The sequence below is a fragment of the Oncorhynchus masou genome, chromosome 12, assembly GCF_036934945.1.
Source record: "Oncorhynchus masou masou isolate Uvic2021 chromosome 12, UVic_Omas_1.1, whole genome shotgun sequence".
NCBI lineage: Eukaryota > Metazoa > Chordata > Actinopteri > Salmoniformes > Salmonidae > Oncorhynchus > Oncorhynchus masou.
The window spans coordinates 67,243,895-67,266,170 of NC_088223.1; the positions used below are offsets into that span (position 1 = coordinate 67,243,895).

At 41.5% G+C, this 22,276-nt stretch overlaps 1 protein-coding gene across 2 annotated transcripts; it reads right to left on the reverse strand.

Moving 5' to 3' along the window:
- Positions 1-387: 387 nt before the first annotated feature.
- On the reverse strand, positions 388-20,702 carry LOC135550696 (A-kinase anchor protein 10, mitochondrial-like). Of its 2 annotated transcripts, none has more exons than XM_064981732.1 (15): positions 20,501-20,702; positions 17,513-17,560; positions 16,633-16,827; positions 13,474-14,007; positions 12,923-13,021; positions 12,553-12,637; positions 12,209-12,332; positions 11,835-11,971; positions 9,415-9,559; positions 7,171-7,335; positions 6,796-6,908; positions 5,363-5,442; positions 2,535-2,587; positions 2,336-2,428; positions 388-2,183 (listed from the first exon to the last, which is right to left on the reverse strand). In XM_064981732.1, exons 1-15 carry the CDS (start codon positions 20,520-20,522, stop codon positions 2,178-2,180), a joined length of 1,899 nt encoding a protein of 632 aa, XP_064837804.1. In that variant the 5' UTR covers positions 20,523-20,702; the 3' UTR covers positions 388-2,177. The 2 variants fall into 2 exon arrangements, with proteins under 2 accessions (XP_064837804.1, XP_064837803.1); XM_064981731.1 differs by having other exon boundaries at positions 5,363-5,445.
- Positions 20,703-22,276: the final 1,574 nt, after the last annotated feature.

Here is a 22,276-nt window from a genome sequence, read left to right on the forward strand (position 1 = left end):
TATCCCCATCAAGAGAAATGTTGAACACCTTCACTTGTGTCCTCATGTTACTTACGGTAGGTAAATACATGTTTAGAGCAAAGTGATACTAAACCAAAGATTGCCCATTTGGCTAAACATTTGCTAAAGTGCCCATGTTTTACTACAATTGTCTGTGGGAAACAAGAGGAACGAATATTTACAGTGAAATAACCTAGTCCTAATTATTATTATTATAGGACAAAACACTATTTTTGTCGTTTAAACAAACATCCAAATCACTGAATATTATATACTTATTGCTAATCATTTGTAGTTAAGACATTTATCACTCATGTATGTTTCAATACAGTCCACATTGCCCCCCACTGGTTAAATGGCATTGCAACAAGAAAAATCAGATTTTGCTATTTGATAACGTTGCCTACTTTAGCTACAATATAGGCAGAACAGTTTTATTACATGAATGCCATAAAATACTTACAATAAAGTATATCATACTGTACAACAAAATGAGGATAAAACAATTTGGATGAGCAAAACTACAGCAACAACACCAATAGAGCTTATGCAAAAGCTAACCACACACTTGAAACTGCACTGGGATGAGCATTCATTTGCTGAATTACAGGTTGCATTACCATCTGGCAATACTAGAGGTTAAATACCCAAGTGCAATTAACAACATGATGGCCACAAACTATGACCAGCCAACAAGCTAATGACGACTGAAATAGAGCCAAATCCATCCCTGTTTGGCAGCAGACAAGATTTCATACATAATCAGTGCAAAGAGAAAGAAGTCTAATTTTCCATCATTGGTAGCATTTCTGTCCCTTCTGTATAAAAAACAAAATAGACAAAACACAAGGCAAACATTTCAATAATATATATATATATATTTAAATCAAACACAATTTAAATATATTATAGATTAAGTACACATAGGTCAGAGAAACAATATTAGCGGTACATAGTACCAAAATAGTATTGTCTGGTTCTTTTCCACACATCTCAATGAGGTTCAAGCAAAGTCATAATAATATTAACATTACATTCACTGAGTACACTTCAATGAGATTTGCTTAAACATTGCTTTCGACAGTACATACAAAAAAGAAAACTGCAACAATAATCATAAAAAATAACTAACATTAATTATATTTTGGGGTAAACCAGAAATGTACATATTTATAACAATACATGGAGTAGCCTGGAGTTCTTCTTTCATTGCAACTGTAGCACGTCTTCTTCAAGCCATAATACCACGTATCTATTCATTAGCCTATGCTCTCTAATGATATGGACAAGGTGCCAGGGGTCGCCAGAGCTACAGGTAGATGGCAAGACCAGGAAATCAAGAAGGTCCATTCCAGTTTGACTGTAACATGTCTGACCTGCTCTAGAAAGTACATTTGGGCACAGTCAGGAGGGTAGGAAAGGAAAACTCTGACTCACCATCTCATCATAGTAACCCACCCCACTGACAAAATACACCAGGACTGCCAAGGAATATAAGCAGGATACGCATCTACCTCAAAATAAAACTGCACAAAGCCCCTACTTCCAGATGGAATTTTTGGGGGGCATTGGTCTGACCACTTTCAAATTGATTTAATCTAAAAACAAAGAATGAGGAATGGGCAAAGGCTGTAGTGGTGGTTGGGTTACAGAGAGAAGATGGCGAGGACAACCTAGTCTTCTTAGTGATTGCTTAGTGAAGGATGCTTCAGGCCCCTGCAGGATCCCTCTTAGATGGCATGGTAACAGAAGTAACCACGGCAGCACCATTGCTTTCGAAAGTGCTGCTCTTTCTGACAGCTCCCGTTCAGCACCATTTTGCATCCTTGTTTGTCATCCCCCCTTTTTGTTCTGGAAGGAAGGAAGTCGGGTGCTCTTTGTGCAACCGCCTTGTTGGCTTTTCATTTATTTTTCCACTTCATTTGTTCAGAGATACCTTCATAGTGTTACGACGATATACTTCAAGTCTTTCGCTCACGCACATATATTCACACACAAACCAGTACAAGTTGATGCAGGAGATGATGGAATGCTTTTGTTCTTCTACCTTCATTGATGTGTTTCACCATAAGGTGAATCCAGTGTGCAGTTTATCACTGGACCAGGTGACATCTGTCTGTCACGGTCTGTCTCTATAGGATGAAGGGAGTGACAATCTTTTGGTTCTCCCTGGAGGGTCATAACTAGGGAGAGAGATGGACAATGAAACATGGACAATCATCATACAACAGTAAACTTGTCATGACTGAAGTCATTTTATTTGATATATTTGACTACTGTATTAGATAAATGCAATGGCTTGGGGCATACAGATATCCGGAACAATTTGACATACCTTGGTGGATTTGTCAGGACTGTTGTGGTGCGCCTGGTGTACTACGTCATTGACGATCATCTTAGCGATCTTCCAGGCCATTTCCTCCTGGGCCTAAACACACATAGACAATTTACAATTCAATATGTTCATCATTCCTATTATTCATTAGTTCAAACAGATTGAACACAAGAGGAGCTTGTTTTGTTGGTGTACACACCTCATCTGAGTTGCCTTGAACAAGTTTCTTCATGGCTAGAGAAAGCATGGAACCTGTGAGGAAAGAGAGAAGAGTGAGTGAAGAAGATGTAAATATTCAGAGGACAAGCCTTTCATCTATTGTTCCTCTGAAACAGGTATTCCCAAACTGGGGTAAGCAATGCCATTGGGGGTACAGCAAATAAAAATGTGATTCACATAAAAAGTTAATAATAACATGTTCAAACAGTCCATTTATATTTTTCAACGGGGCTATACATTTGGGTAAGATTTTTTTCTCACCCGAGTAGCCTCGTTTTACTGCCAAAAATAAAATTAAACCATCTAGTGTTTAACGAAACAACAACACAATGTCAAATACAGGTAGCCTAGTCAAATAATTAACATCCAATCACATTAACCGTTACTCTCTCGTGGGTATTTCACTAACGGTCCGTATGTAGCGAAACGTATGTTATGGTTAAAAAGAAAGTAAGGCCCATGTCCAAGGGAATGCCTGACAGTTTGAAATACACTCGTGTATTTTCTGCACTATGCAATGATGTGGGCAGCGACCATGTACAGCTTTTACAACATACAGAAATGCCTTGATTATCAAAGGGGAAAAGTATTAACACGTTTTTAATGTTTTTTTTATTGGGAGACGAGCTTAAAAGTTCTTTACTGACCATCATTTTCACTTGTCTGACCACATGCATGATTTCTCACACAACTGGCCCATCTGGGTGATGTTTTTTCCTCACCTGAATGATCTGAATCTAGGATTACAGGGACTCTCCTCAACTACATTCAATGTGCGAGACAAAACTGAGGCTATGATTAAGAAGTTGGAGCTCTTCTCTGTCTGCATTATCAAGGTACAACATACAGGTCTTGCCATCATTGTATAATTTTTGTGTGTACAAATTAACTCAGGCTTATGGACAATGTAAAATGTGACATAGCGAAGCACCTGAGTGGGTTGGGTGCGCAATTACGCAGGTACTTTCCCAAAACGGATGACACTAACAAATAGATTCGTTATCCCTTTCATGCCCTACCTCCAGTCCACTTGAACAAGAGAGCCTCATCAAAATTGCAACAAGCGGTTCTGTGAAAATCTTATTTAAAATCGGAAGCCACTGCCAGATTTCTGGATTGGGCTGCGCTCAGAGTATCCTGCCTTGGCAAATCACAATGTTAAGACACTGATGCCCTATGCATCCACATACAGTGGGGCAAAAAGTATTTAGTCAGCCACCAATTGTGCAAGATCTCCCACTTAAAAAGATGAGAGAGGCCTGTAATTTTCAAGTGGGAGAACTTGCACAATTGGTGGCTGACTAAATACTTTTTTGCCCCACTGTACCTATGTGAGAGTGGATTATCAGCCCTCACTAGCATGAAAATGATGGAAAATGATTTGACTGAGACTCTCTCCAATACAACCCAACATTGCAGAGTTATGTGCATCCTTTCAAGCACACCCTTCTCAACCTGTGGTGAGTTATTCACAATTTTCAATGAACAAATAAAGTTTTATATGTAAGATGGCTAAATAAAAGGGCTAAATGATTGATTATTATTATATTATTATTTGTTCCCTGGTCCTATAAGAGCTTTGTGTCACTTCCCACGAGCCAGGTTGGGACAAAAACTCACACTCATTCTTGTTATTTTTATAATTTTTTAAATTATCCCTTTTTCTCCCCAATTTCGTGGTATCCAATTAGTAGTTACAGTCTTGTACCATCACTGCAACTCCCGTACGGACTCAGGAGAGGCAAAGGTCGAGAGCCGTGCGTCTTCCGAAACACAACCCAACCAAGCCGCACTGCTTCTTGACACAATCCCCACTTAACCCGGAAGCCAGCCACACCAATGTGTCCGAGTAAACACCGTACACCTGGCAACCGTGTCAGCGTGCACTGGGCCCGGCCCGCCACAAGAGCCGCCAGAGCGTGATGGGACAAGGACATCCCTGCCGGCCAAACCCTCCCCTAACCAATATGATGCTGGGAAAATTGTGCGCCGCCCCATGGGTCTCCCAGTCGCGGCCGGCTGCGACAGAGCCTGAACTCAAACCCAGAATCTCTAGTGGCACAGCTAGCACTGCGATGCAATGCCTTAGATCACTGCACCACTCGGGACGCTCCACTCATTCTTATGTTTAAGAAATGTATCGTATAGTGTGTGTGTGTGTGTGTGTGTGTGTGTGTGTGTGGCAGGCTTACGATTGCAAAACAAAAACAAAAAAACAAACATTTGAGAGTGCGCTGACCCTGTTGCTAGAGGGGGTACGCAGCTGGAGATTGAATGTTTGTAGGGGTATGGGACAATAAAAGTTTGGGAACCACTGCTCTGAAAGATACTAGGCATACGAGGTACATTTATCACAGCACAGAATTCTCTTGGAATGCGATCGATGCATTTGGAAGAAACTGAGGGCTGGAAAAGTTGGTTTATGATTAGAGCCATGAAATCTACTAAGAAAATGCATTCAACATATACAGGTTTAGTCCAGGACTTTTATATGGATTTCTTCTGTTCTCAGAGAACATTCTCTTCTAAGAAGTCCTAAATATTATATTCATGTTATACTGTATAGTCTTCTATAAGAACTAAAAGCGCCTTGCGTTGTATTTGGGGTGCCCCAAATATTTAAACCTACTTTCTGTTTGCGGTTAGGATTAGAATAGAAGACAATACCCACACCATGCATGCTTGAGAGACATGACACAAATTATACAGGCAACAATGAACAGTAGAGAGAGAAAAAAAGGAGAGAAGAGAGAGGGAAAAGAGAGAAAATACGAGAAAAGAGAAGTAGAGAAATTCAATGTAAATTACCTTTGGATTTCTTCACATCAGGCTCTGGTTCGGCCTCCCTGATGAACTGGCCCAGCTCGTTCACTTTCCCAAACGTCATTCTTCTGAATAGAGAGGGGACATAGCCAATGATGTCATAGATACCAGATATCTATGGAGACAGCACCCTGTTACTAGACTGGTCCCACATTCGTTTGTGCTGTACAGCCAACTCCTATCGTCATTGTCATTTGGTCCCAGCACAAACAGATCTGGGACCAGGCTAATCTCTTACTGCAACTAGGACACTGCTGGGGCTGCACTATATCAGCCTGTCTCAGGATGGTAAGTTGGTGGTTGAAGATGTCCCTCTAGTGGTGTGGGGGCTGTGCTTTGGCAAAGTGGGTGGGGTTATATCCTTCCTGTTTGGCCCTCTCCGTGGGTGTCTTTGGATGGGGCCACAGTGTCTCCTGACCCCTCCTGTCTCAGCCTCAAGTATTTATGCTGCAGTAGTTTATGTGTCGGGGGGCTAGGGTCAGTTTGTTATATCTGGAGTACTTCTCCTGTCCTATTCGGTGTCCTGTGTGAATCTAAGTGTGCGTTCTCTAATTCTCTCCTTCTCTCTTTCTTTCTCTCTCTCAGAGGACCTGAGCCCTAGGACCATGCCCCAGGACTACCTGACATGATGACTCCTTGCTGTCCCCAGTCCACCTGACCGTGCTGCTACTCCAGTTTCAACTGTTCTGCCTTATTATTATACGACCATGCTGGTCATTTATGAACATTTGAACATCTTGGCCATGTTCTGTTATAACTCCACCCGGCACAGCCAGAAGAGGACTGGCCACCCCACATAGGAAGAAACCTAGAGAGGAACCAGGCTAAGTTTTGGCCTTTCCAGGGAGTTTTTCCTAACCACCGTGCTTCTACACCTGCATTGCTTGCTGTTTGGGGTTTTAGGCTGGGTTTCTGTACAGCACTTTAAGATATCAGCTGATGTACGAAGGGCTATATAAATGAATTTGATTTGATTTTGATTTGATTTTTGTTTGGCCTATTAGACTGCTATAAGATAATGGGGATAACCTACAAATCTGCGGTCACACTGAGGACCGCATGGTGGAGTCTTTGAAAATATGCTTTTTAACATCATATATTAATTCATAACATGTTTGTATTTGGAGTGGTTTAGGTCACACATCAGTGGCCATTACACTGGCTTACTTAGCTTGCATCAAAAGAACCCATTTGGGAATATTACATTAGTAAAATCAGGCTAGTTCAGGGTTAGAAATGGGGGAAATTTAGCACCATTATTTGACTATTTTATAAAATATCATCCAGTAGAGAAACATATGGGTGAAAAAACACCAGATCAAATAGTTGAAATAATAAATGTTGTTTACAGACGACAGTACTTAGAGAATGCTGAAAATGTATATCTGAGAAGGCCAGAGGAGGTTATGCAGATTTACCCAGCGTAGGGGCGCTGGTACAGGGTCTCTGGATCCAAACTGGCTATGTCCACCGTTATCGCCTCGTCAAAATTTTTCAGGATTTTCACTGCTGCCACCTTTTTGGTAGCTTGCTGTAATGAGAACAAATATAATACTTTGCACAGTTAGAGAAGAACGAGAGGGAATAATATTCCACGTACGAAGCTATTTACTCAAAGTTCATTATCTCCTAAACGGTTCAGGAGGGAAAATGGCTAACATACAAAGGTACAAGTGCTACTGCTGTTGAACAATCATTCATTCATTCGAGTGCACATAGACAAACTTTTCAAAATGTCTCATGAAATTAGGAAAATGTCAGGGTGTGAGCAGGTCAAGTGTGGGGTTATCTACCTGGGTTTGAGAACCCTCGGTAGCATTGGTGCTGCGGTCACCATCTGGGGCCACGCCTTGACCGGGAGCGCTGGCCAGGACAAACTCATCCGCTCGGACAGAGTTGATAAGGTCACTCAGATACTTGTAGTAAAGGTTACTCGACAGGAAGCCTGGCATGTAGACCTGAGGGAAGAAAAATGACATGAACTTCAAATTAGCAAAGTTGAACTTGAAAATGCAAGAGGGACATGCCTTTCAGTCATAAAGGTCTTCCATTTTCTTCAGAGAATGGCAAAGTATTTCAGCATCACCCCTAGCCTTTGGCAACAACATAGTAACTCAAAGCCAAATCTTTGTACAGTTGAAGTCTGAAGTTTACATACACGTAGTTTGGAGTCATTAAAACTCGTTTTTCAACCCCTCCACAAATTTCTTGTTGACTATAGTTTTGGCAAGTTGGTTAGAACATCTACTTTGTGCAAGACACAAGTCATTTTTCCAACAATTGTTTACAGACAGATTATTTCACTTATAATTCCCTATTTCACAATTCCAGTGGGTCAGAAGTTTACATACACTAAGTTGACTGTGCCTTTAAAACAGCTTGGAAAATTCCAGAAAATTATGTCATGCCTTTAGAAGCTTCTGATTGACTCAAATTATGTCAATCGGAGGTGGACCTGTGGATGTATTTCAAGGCCTACCTTCAAACTCAGTGCCTCTTTGCTTGACATCATGGGAAAATCAAAAGAAATCAGCCAAGACCTCAGAAAAAAATAGACCTCGACAAGTCTGGTTATCCTTGGGAGCAATTTCCAAATGCCTGAAGGTACCACGTTCATCTGTTCAAACAATAGCACGCAAATATAAACACCATGGGACCACGCAACCGTCATACCGCTCAGGAAGGAGACGCGTTCTGTCTCCTAGAGATGAACAAACTTTGGTGCGAAAAGTGAAATCAATCCCAGAATAGCAGCAAAGGACCTTGTGAAGATGCTGGAGGAGACAGGTACAAAAGTATCTATATCCATAGTAAAACAAGTCCTATATCAACATAACCTGAAAGGCTGCTCAGCAAGGAAGAAGCCACTGCTCCAAAACCGCCATAAAAAAGCCAGACTACGGTTTGCAACTGCACATGGGGACAAAGATCATACTTTTTGGAGAAATGTCCTCTGGTCTGATGAAACGAAAATTGAACTGTTTGGCTATAATGACAATTTGGGGAGGCTTGCAAGCCGAAAAACACCATCCCAACCGTGAAGCACGGGGGTGGCAGCATCATGTCGTGTGGGTGCTTTGTTGCAGGAGGGACTGGTGTACTTCACTAAATAGATTGTATCATGAGGCAGGAAAATTATGTGGATATATTTAAGCAACATCTCAAGACATCATCAGGAAGTTCAAGCTTGGTCACAAATGGGTCTTCCAAATGGACAATGACCCCAAGCATGCTTCCAAAGTTGTGGCAAAATGGCTTAAAGACAACAAAGTCAAGGCATACAAACCTGACACACTTACACCAGCTCTGTCAGGAGGAATGGGACATAATTCACCCAACTCATTGTGGGAAGCTTGTGAAAGGCTACCCAAAACATTTGACCCAAGTTAAACAATTTAAAAGGCAATGCTAACAAATACTAATTGAGTGCATGTAAACTTCTGACCCACTGGGAATGTGATAAAAGAAATAAAAACTGAAATAAATCATTCTCTCTACTATTATTCTGACATTTCACATTCTTAAAATAAAGTGGTGATCCTAACTGGCCTAAAACATTTTTTACTAGGATTAATTGTCAGGAATTGTGAAAAACTGAGTTTAAATGTATTTGGCTAAGGTGTATGTAAACTTCCGACTTCAACTGTATATTTATTGCTCTGGTACCACTACCTTCAATAATCCCAAATGCCAATAACCCCGTAACCCCTGGTAATCTCAACCTTATAGTTCAATCTAATAATGTTGTTTTTTAATCTAATTTCCTAGTGATTTTACAGTTGAGAGTTTGCAGAGTGACCCCTGTGTGTCCCGTATCAACAAATGTATTTGACCCAGGTTAAGAGAGTTGGGCCAGTAACCGGAAGGTTGTTGGTTTGAATCCCCGAGCCGACTAGGTGAAACATCTGCCTGTGCCCTTGAGCAAGGCACTTACCTCTAATTGCTACTGTAAGTCACTCTGAATATGAGTGTCTGCTAAATGACAATTTATTTTTGTTTTTAAGTCAAATGTTACTGTGTGACTTTCAACCCCTCACCTTTTCCATGGTGGTCCAGGCCTGTCTGAGAGGAGTGGTGAAGCAGTCTGGTAGAGGCCCTCCTTCCCGGCATATATTAGACTCTATCTCCATCCGCACAGAGTCATCAAAACCCAGCGGTTTGGTGGCTTGGAGTGAGAAATACCTGGGGAGGGAACAGATCCCACCACTATTAAACTGGTGTCCTAATAAACAAGCCAGACTGAGTAATGCTGTGGTGTTTAGGCAAAGATATAGTGATGGCAAATATATAGTAAAGACAAATATATAGTAAAGGCAAATATATAGTAAAGGCAAATACAGTGTAAAGACAAATACAGTGTAAAGACAATGATGGTGTGAAACCAAAGATATTAAGCAAATACACTCAGTGGCTAGTTTATTAGGTACACACATCTAGTACCGGCTCGGACCCACTTTTCCTCCATAACAGCCCGAATTCTCTGGGGAATGGATTCTACAAGGTGTCTGAAATGTTCCACAGGGATGTTTGTCCATGCTGACGCAATGGCATCATGCAGTTGCTGCAGATTGGAAGGCAGTACATTCATGTTGTGAACAGCCCGTTCCATATCATCCCAAAGATGCTCTATTGCAGTGGTCACCAACCTTTTGAGTCAAGATCACTTTGAGTGAAAATGCAAGCCAAGATTTACTACCCAGATGTTTTTTCCCAAACAGGACTTAAAAAAATAAATAAACCCATGCAACATTAACCAATTGAAAACAGTTCTGTAGCAATAAGGTTTGTGCAGTAGGCTATAGGCCCAATAAATTATCACTGTATTTTGGCTCTGCTTCAATTGCCCTGCCAATGTTGTTCTTCTCAGACCATTTTGAAATTATATTTTAACATTTGAGGTATATGATCACACTGGTAATAGATCCACAGCTGAGTGAGCTCAATCTTTTTATTTTTTACAGGACTTTCTCCGCTGAGAAAAGGGGACAGTCTTCCAGCTGATGGCAAAGTCGCACTGCATTATTTCTGCCATAATCGCACTGCACCAATTCATGTTGTTACTCCTATGATCAGAGAAAGTTAAATATTCTTTGATATTCGAAAAGACAAGCCGCTAATAATAACAATGTTAGCTTATCAGAAAACGTTGCTATACTCATTCATTCATTGCAGCTGTTGCAGTGCTGTTTGCAGCGTGAATGGAAGTCGGGAAAACACACATTTTATGGCTTATAAGTGTTACTCATAAAAACAGCAGCTCTTTGCTGTATTCGTTGAGTCTCTCGTCATGGTTTTAAACGTTTAGAAATCTCACAGTATTACATTTGCTATGCGTTCGAGGCTTCTTTTTACAGTCTACGGCTCGAGGAAACTTTGCAGTCACAGTGATCTGACCTCTCAATGGCCAGTGATAGTCCTATAGTTGCACTTGATTTGCTCTCTGAGCCTGCTGGGTAGGCAGAGTTCTACCTTCAGACACATGAAATGATTCAAAATGGGAACACTTTGCCTTCCTGGCGATAGGGCTACTAAATCAAATGCACCTACCACCAAAAGTGAAAAATGTATAAAAATAGGAACACAAGGCTTTGTTGTTTTTTTTAACCAAAATGTTTGGTGATTGACTAGGAATGCCTTGGAGACCACTGCTCCAATGGGTTTGGTCAGCAGCAATGTTCAGATACGCTGTGGTGTTCAATCATTGCTCAATTGGTCTCAAGGGACCTAACATGTGCCAGGAAAACATTCCTCACACCAATACACCCCTGCCACCAGCCTGTACCATTGACACCAGGCAGGATGGGGCCATGGACTCATGCTGCTTCTGCCAAATTCTGACTGACTCATCAGACTAGGGAATGTTTTTCTCAATTGTTAAGTGTTGGTGATTGCTTGACCACTGAAGCCGCTTCTTCTTGTTTTTAGCTGATAGAAGTGGAACACGATGTGATCGTCTGCTGCAATAGCCCATCCGTGACAAGGAGTTGTGCGTTCTGAGATTCCGTTCTGCACACCCTTGTACTGTGCCATAATTGGTCTGTTTGTGGCCCGCCTGTTAGCTTGCAAGATTCTTGCCATTCTTCTTCGACCTCTCTCATCAACGAGTTGTTTTCACCCACAACACTGCCACTGACTGGATGTTTTTGTTTATCACACCATTCTCAGTAAACCCTAGACAGTGTCGTGCGTGAAAAGCCCAGGAGGACGGACGTTTCTGAGATACTGAATCCGGCACGCTTGGCACCGACAAACATACCACACTCAAAGTCGCTTAGTTTTGCCCATTCTAATGTTCAATCGAACAGGAACTGAATGCATCGACGCCTGTCTGCCTTCTTTATATAGCAAGCCATGGTCACGTGACTCACTGTCGGTAAGAGCAAACCATTTTCATGAACGGGGTGGTATAACCTAATAAACTGGCCACAGTTTATATATAAAGAAACGGATGGCTTACTTGTCATAGAGGATCATGGCGTCATTCTGGGCCTCCTGGCCGTCGTATTGGCCCGCCATTGCAGCCAGCTGGTCCTGGAAGTTATCTGCTGCCAGCCAGAACTGCAGGATATTCACAGCATCCTCCTTCTCCATGTACTGGGGAGACACACAGAATGTTAGCTTCATTACCAATGACTCTTCTATTAACACCTACCATATGACACTAATGTCAAATAGAATAGAGAAGAATATAAACAAATAGATTAGAAACACCAGTAGCACTAACAGCAATAACACCAATGAATAAAACAGCAATTCATATGAATGAACTTGATAACATACTGTGCTTGTGTTTAAACAACATCAATTGTGGGGTCCAGTTGTTGTGCTCACCTCAGAGAAGTAGAATAGGGCCGACTCACAGAACAAGATGTCTGCAAGAAACACTGAGCCACTGGTCAACACTTCCATCTGGTACTTACAGAAATGATGGCTGCGCAAGAATTCACTAAAGTGCCTGGGAAATATAAATGATATGTGATCACATTTACATTTATGATATAAGAGTGGATATACGAGTGGATAGATGTATAAGAGAACATTGGTTACACTTTAATCATAGGAGACAAATCATGAACCATACAGAAAAACACTGGCATTCAACATGAACTCATATGAGATATAGTCAATCTTTCAATGGATACTAGAACATGAAGACTGGAGAATCTAAAACGTACTGTTGCTCCATGATGGAGAAGACGACTGACTGTGCATTGACAAAGCAGTTTGGGTCCACCTTTCCATCCTCGCCACAGATTTTAGCTGGCAAAGTGGAGAAAGGGACTAAAACAGTCACAATCACACAACGGATTATCAATTCATCCACTAAATAGTTATCCTGAAACTTTGTTAAATGTACTTCACAGACGAGAGAGAATTAGGGCAGATTTGATCTTTAACTAGGTCTAACCTTCATAGGAATGCATACAGTTCTGATAAAATACTCATACAGTACACACACACACACACACACACACACACAGAATGCACTGTCTTAAAGTCAAAATCAATACTAATGGCAAACTGGTGGGGGTACTAATTTCTTACCGACTATGTCGTTTCTAATCTGTTCTGTGATGGGGATGGGCCTAGCAGCGTCTGGAGAGATGTACTTGGTGAAGATGTTCACTGCATCTCTCTCTATACCTACAACACACAGGTGAAAATGGTTAACAGTCTGTCACAGGTGTCAAAATGTGTACAACTCAGATATTTTTACCTTCAACGTGCAATTAAAATAAATGAAACTTGTTCTCACAGCCAGTTGTTTCACATGGTGGAGATTAGAACAAATATAGCTAATACACTACCCTTACCTAGTCAGAGTGTTACGCAGTCATAACAGTAAGGTAGGAATATAGAGGTATATGGTACATATGGTACAGACATTATGGCCCAACACAAACATGCATAAAAACACAAATTATAGCCCAACTCATAAAAGAGGATTGTGAGAACAGCCATAGCGTCTCTCTGTAACATTCACCACCAGCCGGCTCAGACAGACTCCAGGCTACTTACTTAACCATTATTTGTACAGGTAAATTAAGAACAGATTTTGATTTACATATTTATTTATGAAGACCAGTCAAACATACTCTTCATGAGCTTGTCTGAGAGCTCCTTGAGGGCGTGGGTGGACTGCAGCTTGAAGGGGGTCCCTGTCCTGGAATTCTGCCTGGGGGGGGTATCTTCCCTGCTGGGGGTGCCTGGCCTCTGGTCCACTAAGGAGCTAAAGGAGTCCCTGTGGAGGAGCTGCGCAGTGGGGCCTTCACTACTGTTACTGTTTATCTCCTGGGGGCTGGGGGTAAGGGGGTGAGATGAGGGGGGCCTGGGGAAGGAGGGTAGGTCCATGTCTGGGGGGGAGGAGGGGTCGGGGGAGACAGGGGTGGAGGCAGGCTCGGCAAGGGAGCTGTGTTTGATGGAGTTGAGACTGTTGGCCCGGACCCGGCACCAGCTGGTTGAGCGGAAGCTCTCTGCCTCCAGCCAAAAGCGGACCAAGTGGTCGGAACCATGGGCCTCCTGGAACTGGATGTAGTAGGGCATGGCCACATTGTCCCGCAGGATCTGGTCCACTGTCTTAGACAGGCGTGAACGCGTCTCAGAGGCCAGGTAGTTCACACTAGAGTGCCCTGAAAACACACCACAATACTGAATAAAAACCACTGTACAACCATACAGTATGATCACACTGGACCATTCTGAAACACACAATGAACCAATCAAAACATCAAACGGCTTTATAAAGCCCTTTCTACATAATCCGTTCTTACAAAGTCTAACCCAGCCTAAACAGACACAGCGGACCACAGCATACTGAATGAAACCACACACGATCATCCATAATAAAAATATAATACTTATCTAAAACCTATTCAACTTTGGCACAGTTCCCGGGTCATATGATCAGGGAGGCCATGTGAATGTATGACTGAAGCCTGGCTGGAAGCCTCCATTACATAATGGACTAGAGTAGGAGCACTAAACAGTGATCTGGTGTTTTGTGATGAGTGTTGTGTGCTCCTAGTATCAGCTCCAGAGAGTGGGCAGGCTGCCACGTATGACTGATAACCGGCAGCTCAGCCCCCTCTCCCACCCCATTCACTCCTCCCTTTCTCGCTCCTGTACAAGAGTTCACACCCTCAGAGCACTGTCTGGGGTCTAGTCACTGTAGCACAGTATAGTCACGCTACCCTACTGCATTTCAAGCCCCCCCCCCAACACCGGTAAGTAAAGACCTGTCCCAGCACTATCATAAACATTACTGGTGTAGCTGGCTGCTGTGGCACTATAAATCTAGTGCCTGATATCTACCTATTTATGAAATGGTTAATTTAAATAGCCCACATCTTCAGAGAAAATAAGATTTAGGGAGTTCTTATGTATCATAATCAAATAAAGTATTTGTCACATGCGCTGAATACAACAAGTGTTGTAGTGACTTTACCATGAAATGCTTACTTACAAGTCCTTACAATGCAGTTAAAAGTTAAGAACATTTGACGAATGGATAAAAATAAAATAGTAACACGATATAATAACACAAAATAACAATGATGAGGCTATACGAAGGCTATATACAAGAAGTACCGGTAACGAGTCAGTTTACTGGGATACGAGGTAGTTGGGGTGATTGATTGAGGTAATATGTACATGTAGGTTTGGTTAGATTAGTTGATTGATTTAAGTACTATGTACAGGTCGCCATTTAATTAACCCAGAAAACTTCAGTACAGGGTTTTTTCTGGATAAAAAAGGGGCTTAGGTGTTGGGCATGGCAGAGGACATGGCAATGAGCACGGTCAGTCCGTCGGGGTGGATACATTTTAGAAAAAAATATTTGAGGCCCCCATCTTGGCGGTGTTGAGAAATATTAGCACTTTTAAAGGAATACTTTGGGATTTTGGCAATGAGGCCCTTCATCTACTTCCCAAAATTCAGATGAACTAGTGGATACCATTTGTAGGTCTCTGTGACCAGTATGAAGAAAGTTTGATGTAGTTTTGCGAGCCAATGGTCACTAGCATTAGCACAATGACTGGAAATCTATGGGTATTTGCTTGAATAGATTTCCAGTCATTGCACTAATTTAAAAAATGTGTAGTGGATCATTTATTTTTCAGTTTTAAATAGTTTCCTGCAATTCTATGCATTTCCCATGGCTTATTTTGCTCTAAAATAAAAATAAATAAATACACAAAACAATGAATTTAGTAGTATTCATTTTATTAGTTATCCCTGACTGTCTAGCTTTTATTTTGGTTATTGTTAGTTCTTAAAGATTATATTATTAAAAATATATATATAGGTCCATTACATTTTCTACATACTTAAAATTTGGTCTTAGTTGTTTAAGTTTACACTTCGGGTTTTTTCCATCCTGAAAATGTATTTACAATTTATTATTTACACTGTTTGGACTTTGGTGACACAGAAAAATGCTTAGGCGGCCAAACCAATGATTACAACGGCAGCAGAAAAATACCTGCAGTATGATGCATGAGATATAAGGAGTTTTCCTGATCAGGTCCCTCAGGAAAAACTCTGGGCCCTAGTTATGAGTCATACTAAAAATCTTTGCTGGTAGTGTGCTGGTTGGTCAAAAGGCTAACACATGCAGGAGTACGTTGCAGGATTAGCCTTGAACCAATCGCTTGTGGAAAGGCCAGGCCCGTTGGTATTTAAACCAATTCCACCAGCACCATATCCACCACCTACTATTATCACATTGTATCAACTTGCTGAAGCATTGGCACACACGGTCCAGTCAGGAGAACTTAAAAGAGAAAGATCATCCATTAAAATCACTCTAAATAACTTTTTTTTCTTTCTTAGATCAAGGATGAGTTTAGCCTTTTATTTATTTTAATTTAATTTTACCCCCTTTTCTCCTCAATTTCATGGTATCCAATTGTTAGTAGTTACTATCTTGTCTCATCGCTACAACTCCCGTACGGGCTCGGGAGAGACGAAGGTCGAAAGGGAGCCAAACCCTCCCCAACCCGGACGACGCTAGGCCAATTGTGCATCACCCCATGGACCTCCCGTTCGCGGCTGGCTGCGACAGAGCCTGAGCTCGAACCCGGAGTCTCTGGTGGCACAGCTAGCACTGCGGTGCCCTAGAGAGTTTAGCCTTTCAAATTATAATAAATAAGAGCGGTCACTTAATCCTAGATCAGCACTTCTTCTCTGAAACGCTTGTGAATACGTTTCCTGAAAATTAGGAGACAAATCAGAAGAATACTGGAGGCACATACCCAGATCCCCAAAGTGTGCAGCCTCCATGTGGCTGGGCTGTTTCTTGAGGATGGCCGTGCGTCCGTGGGCAAAGGAGTCCATGTTTGCAGAGATGGCGTTGATGGCCACATGGCTGGGCCCCACCACCTCCAGGAAGGCATGGTGGTTACGGAGGCTATGGGAGGGGGAGTGGGGGCTTGCTGGGGCTACCAGGGCTGGGGTTACAGGGGAGGAGGAGGGTGGAAACATAGGTATCTTATTTTCTTTGATCAATACAGAATGTAGGCTTCGCTTTCTAGAGAGAAACCCAAAACACCAACAAAGTATGTTATGTACGAGGTTATGGGTTCTGAAAAAGGCCTACTTCTTTAACTGAATGGTGTAGTGATCTAGTACATAACTTTTCCCAGTTAGAGCTCAGTGGGTGCTGGGACACTTTTTTTCTTTAACGCTGGGGTGTGGGGATTGCGAGACAGTGTGCTCTGTGTAAATGTTAACTCCGCCCTTTGAGCCTGTCTAAGAATATAAAATACTTCACTGGCATCTCTCTAAAAACTCTTTAACCCAATCATTTAAAGTCTGAACATTGGACATAAATTTGGCCTACTAGCTGATATATGTGTGTTATTACCTAAATCAATACATTCTCTCTCAGTACATTTACAAAGACAAATATAAACACCTACAAAAAGAGAAAGCTCAGAGGGAAATACCGCTACCTTCAAAAAAATGAGTGAACATAACACTTCAACTAAAGAGACACTTGACTGCTTTCAAAGAACTTCACACAAGGACCTTATTTCCTCTCTATTTTCAGGGCTGCTAAAAAATGAAACATCAGACAGCAGCAGCACAGTATTATAATTCATCATTTCAAAGAAGTAGTAGTTCGGTACCCACCTCTATTGACTTTTGCATCAACTGGTTGCTCGGGTTCCTTGCCTTTTGCTATGGGTCAAAAAGGAATTATATAGCATTGTAATTAGAGCAGGCTCTAACATTTGATTCACAATGCAGGGTGAGATCAGTGACCGGAATACTGTGCCTGAGTTTCATTGTAGGGTAAAGCCATATGGATGATGATGATGATGCAGTGTCACTGAAAAGTCACAAACTTAAAGGGATAATTTGGGATTTTGGCAACAAGTCCCTGAACTCGTGGATATCATTTTTATGTCTCTGCATGCAGTTTGAAGCAAGATGCTAACTAGCAGATACCCATAGACCTTCAGTCATTGTAGCAGATACCCATAGACCTCCAGTCATTGTAGCAGATACCCATAGACCTCCAGTCATTGTGCTAATGCTAGTTAGCATTGGCTTGCCAAATTAACTTTAACTTCCTTCATACCGGGCAGAGACCTAAACATGGTATCCACAAGTTCATCTGACTCTGTGGAAGTAGATAAAGGGCCTCATAGCCAAAATCCCGAAGTACCTTTAACTATACAGTTACATAATGGCCTAGGCCTGGTCGGGAACAGATATGCCTGTGACAGTGGGATAACCTTGACTGTTAAGCAAACAAATAATTATGACTATTTCCCTCACTGTCATGCACAGATAAGACAAGGAGAGAGGAGCAAGCTACTTGTGTGAGGCTCCGAATTGGAATAGAACAGAGTTATTCTTCACATTGAAGCATGGCTGCCATCTTACAAGGTGTGTTTATTGTCTAGAGTGGCCTTGGTCTATCAGCTCGATGTCACTTCATTGTCATGTTGTTACGGCAAAGAACCCTCATCACCATAAAGAACAGTCTGGAACCAAAGTCCTGTTTTTCTACACATTTCAGTCCTCCTCCATTACAAGAAGTAACAGAATATGCCTGGTTACAATTGTGTGGTGAAAGTGAACCTTTTGCGCATGACATAAATAGTTTTCCTAAGGCGCTTTCAGTGTTCAGTAGAGTAGTGGGGGAAAGATGGAAGGCTCTTTTTCATTTAGAGGCATCAGATGGTTAGCACATGGTTATGTCTACCCACCTCAAAGAGCTTTATAATTTCAATCTGTATATAAATAGGACTCTGCATATGACTGATTGTTATCATCATCATTTCATATTATCCATGGTTTTCACTGTTGGCCAAATACTTTACAGTAGATGTTAAGACAAATGTGTGTGGTGTGTGTGTGTGTGTGTGTTTTACTAGCCCCAGGAATGGAGGTCTATAGTTTGGGCTAGTGATTTACATGCAATCATTTTTGCTTTTATGTCTTCGGACCACAATTCCAAGGTAAATACTGAGTTAGCCTGGAGCAGTGGTCACCAACCTTTTCTGAGTCAAAATCATTTTCTGAGGCAAAATCCCTTTCTGAGTCAAAATCCCTTTCTGAGTCAAAATCCCTTTCTGAGTCAAAATCCCTTTCTGAGTCAAAATGCAAGACGAGATCTACCGCTCAGATTGAAAAATCATGACTTAAAAGCACAAGCCTATGCAACACTAACCAATCAAAAACAGTTATGTAACAATGAGGTTTGTGCAGTAGGCTATTGGCCTAATACATTATCACTGCATATTGGCTATGCTTGAATTTCCCAGCCAATGTTGTTCTTCTCAAACCATTTTGAAGTTGTATTTCAACATTTTTGGTATATGATCACTGGTAAAATACTATTTATTTTATTACTTGTGAGGCACAGCTGAATTTTTTTTTTTTTTACTGGACTGACAGCCTGCATCTTATGGTCAGTCTGAGGGGAGGGAGGGAGCAGAGGTTCTATGATCTCCTTACTCCTATGATCAGAGAAAGTGCATTATTCCTCGATATTAAAAAATATAAAAGCGCAAATAATAACAAAGATAGATTATCATAACATGCGTATTGTATGGCTTATAGACAGTGCTGCATAACAATTTGAACATGAATTTACTCATAAAAACTGCAGTTCTTTGCTGTATTCGTTGGTTTTAAAAGTTTTTAAATCTCACATTATCAACTTTAGTGTGCGTTTGAGGTTTCTTTTTACAGTCCCAGTGTGCGAAGAAACTGTGCAGGAATCGTGATCTGAGCTCTGATTGGCCAGCGGTGGAAAAACAGTTGCACTTGATTTGCTCTCAAGGACTGCCGGGTAGGCGGAGTTCTACCTCCAGGCACATGAAACGGTTAAAAAAAAGGAACACACTGACTTGCCGACGCTCGGGCAGCTGAATCAAGTGCACCTACACTCAACAGCGCGAAACGAATAAAAATAAGAATGCGAAGGCTTGATTTTTATCGTTGTTTTTACATACATGTTTGATGAGCGACTAAGAATGTCTTGGAGATCGACCGGTTGGTGACAACTAACGAAGAGCCTTTAAACCAAACGCCACCAGAATTTCCAACATGCCAATGAAGAATGCCTCTAGCCCTGAACCTACTTATAACGTTACTTGCATTGGGGAGCTATCCATCCAACCACCATGGCATAGTTGACTGGCATGGAAGACAGTCAGTGACCTAAACTAAAGAAACATTACCGTGAAATTATTAGGAAATCACCAAATGTAAGGCTTTCAGGTTAATTACTATCCAGGTAATAACCAACACAATCTACAAGAATTAATTGCTATCGAACATGGTCAGGCATACTTGTAGCTAGCTGAGTATTAGCACCACAGCATCAGCTAGCCAACGTTAGCAGTAGCAAAAACTATTAAGGAAAGCTGCATTAGCTAGATCGTGTGACTGCCAGTTTTAACTCTTCAGATTTGAAAACATAACTACAGAAACAAATTGGTATTTGCTATATTATCCAGCGGATATTTTGTCGGCATGGACTTGACACAGACCTGTCAAGCGCATTCTCATCCGTCATTACTAGCCATCGCGCATTCCTCAACCTCTCCCGCGAGCCTCTTTACGCCCTTTGGCTCGCGCTAGCCGGCTATCATACTTCCTTACCTTTCCTTCTGAAAAACGACATGACGATTTTCACGCTCTGAATGTATCCTCAGCTCAATGACAACATCCCGTGGATTCCCGAGTCCCTTCATTCATATACGTCGATTCTTGACGATGATAATGGGTTTATTTGCGACCGAGGAGAATGAGCTGTCAAATCCAAAACTTCCCCCTTCTGCGACCAGTGGCCATATTGTCAATATTGTCTCACTTCCGGACATGATGACGCGGCAGCGTTGTGGGAAACTTGCATTATTTGTTAGTGACAGTAGAGGGCAGTATCCACAGTGGGGCTATTTTACTGTAGAACACTATACTAGGGTTGGAATCATTAACCAAACCTTAGTCATTGGTCCCAAAACGAGTTTCTATTGGACAAATTCAGGTATGTCCCGCCCATTTTTGTTCGTGTTGCGCCCCATGGGTGTAATCGTTACTCCAAACAGTTAACAAAAACTAGCGTTTCAATTGGACAGGTTCAGCAACAGTACGGGTTCAACTGTTTGGAGTAATGATTACACCCCTCTGCGAAAGGGAATAGAAAGGAACACTGCGCAACCTAGCTCTCCAACGTGCATGAGGTGCGAACTCAAGTGAAGAGGATATTCAGCAACTCTTGGTTAACAGTGGATGTTGATAATAATAGTAAAACCAACGCAATTCGGCACTTCAGGGTCTTACAGAAATAAAAACAAAAGTAGACTTTTAAACATTTTCAAATTTCTAAAAATCTAAATCAATCGCAATGGGAATACAAAATATTGTGCTTGGTTAAAGGGGCAATCAGCAGTTGCTACATTCATTTTTGGAATTATAATATGTAGGCTACCCATTGATTCTTGAAGAATATAACCTATAAATGCATCATGAGCTTATAGTTCAACTGTAGTACCCCATCAGAACCAAAAAAAAAGAGATCAAATCACATTTTATTTGTCACATGTTTTGTAAGCAACAGGTGAAGACTAACAGTGAAATGATACTTACAGGCCCTTCCCAACAAGGCAGAGAGAAAAAATATAAATAATAGAAACAATAACACAAAGAATAAATACACAATGAGTCGCAATAACTTTGCTATATACTCGGGGTACCAGTACAGAGTCCATGTACATGGGTACAAGGTAATTGAGGTAGATTATGTACATGTATGTAAGGGTAAAGTGACTAGGCAACAGTATAGATAATAAACAGTAGCAGCAGCGTATGTGATGAGTCAAGAGTTAGTGCAGTCGGATGACAAGCAGTTGCCATACCATGCAGGGATGCAGCCGGTCAAGATGCTCTCAATGGTACAGTTGTAGAACTTTCTGAGGATCTGGGGACCCATGCCAAATCTTTTCAGGCTCCTGAGGGGGAAGCGGTATTGTCGTGCCTTCTTCACGGCTGTGTTGGTGTGTGTGGACCATGATAATTCCTTAGGGATGGGGTCACAGAGGAACTTCAAGCTCTCGACCCGCTCCACTACAGCCCACTACACCTTGTTTTACTGCAATGTTTGTAAACAAACAGAAACATGGCTAAAACGACCTCTTGACTTTTTCCACATTATGTTGCATTACAGTCTTAGTCTAAAATTGATTAAATAAAACATGTTCCGATAATAACAAAGTGAAAACAGGTTTTTAGATTTTTTTTGCAAATGTATTAAAAATAAAAAACAGAAATACTTTATTTACGTAAGAATTCAGACCCTTTGCTATGAGACTCGAAATTGAGCACAGGTGGATCCTGTTTCCATTGATCATCCTTGAGATGTTTTTACAACTTGATTGG

What these genes read in the sequence shown, in the direction of transcription:
- LOC135550696 (XM_064981731.1), bottom strand. Translation starts at nt 20,522, where the DNA reads ATGTCGTTTTTCAGAAGGAAAG. An exon ending in CTCAGACAAGCTCATGAAGA is followed by an intron (nt 13,022 to 13,473) that starts GTATGTTTGACT and finishes TGTGTGTTGTAG; the next exon opens with GTATAGAGAGAGATGCAGTG. An exon ending in CCGAGGGTTCTCAAACCCAG is followed by an intron (nt 6,909 to 7,170) that starts GTAGATAACCCC and finishes TTCTCATTACAG; the next exon opens with CAAGCTACCAAAAAGGTGGC.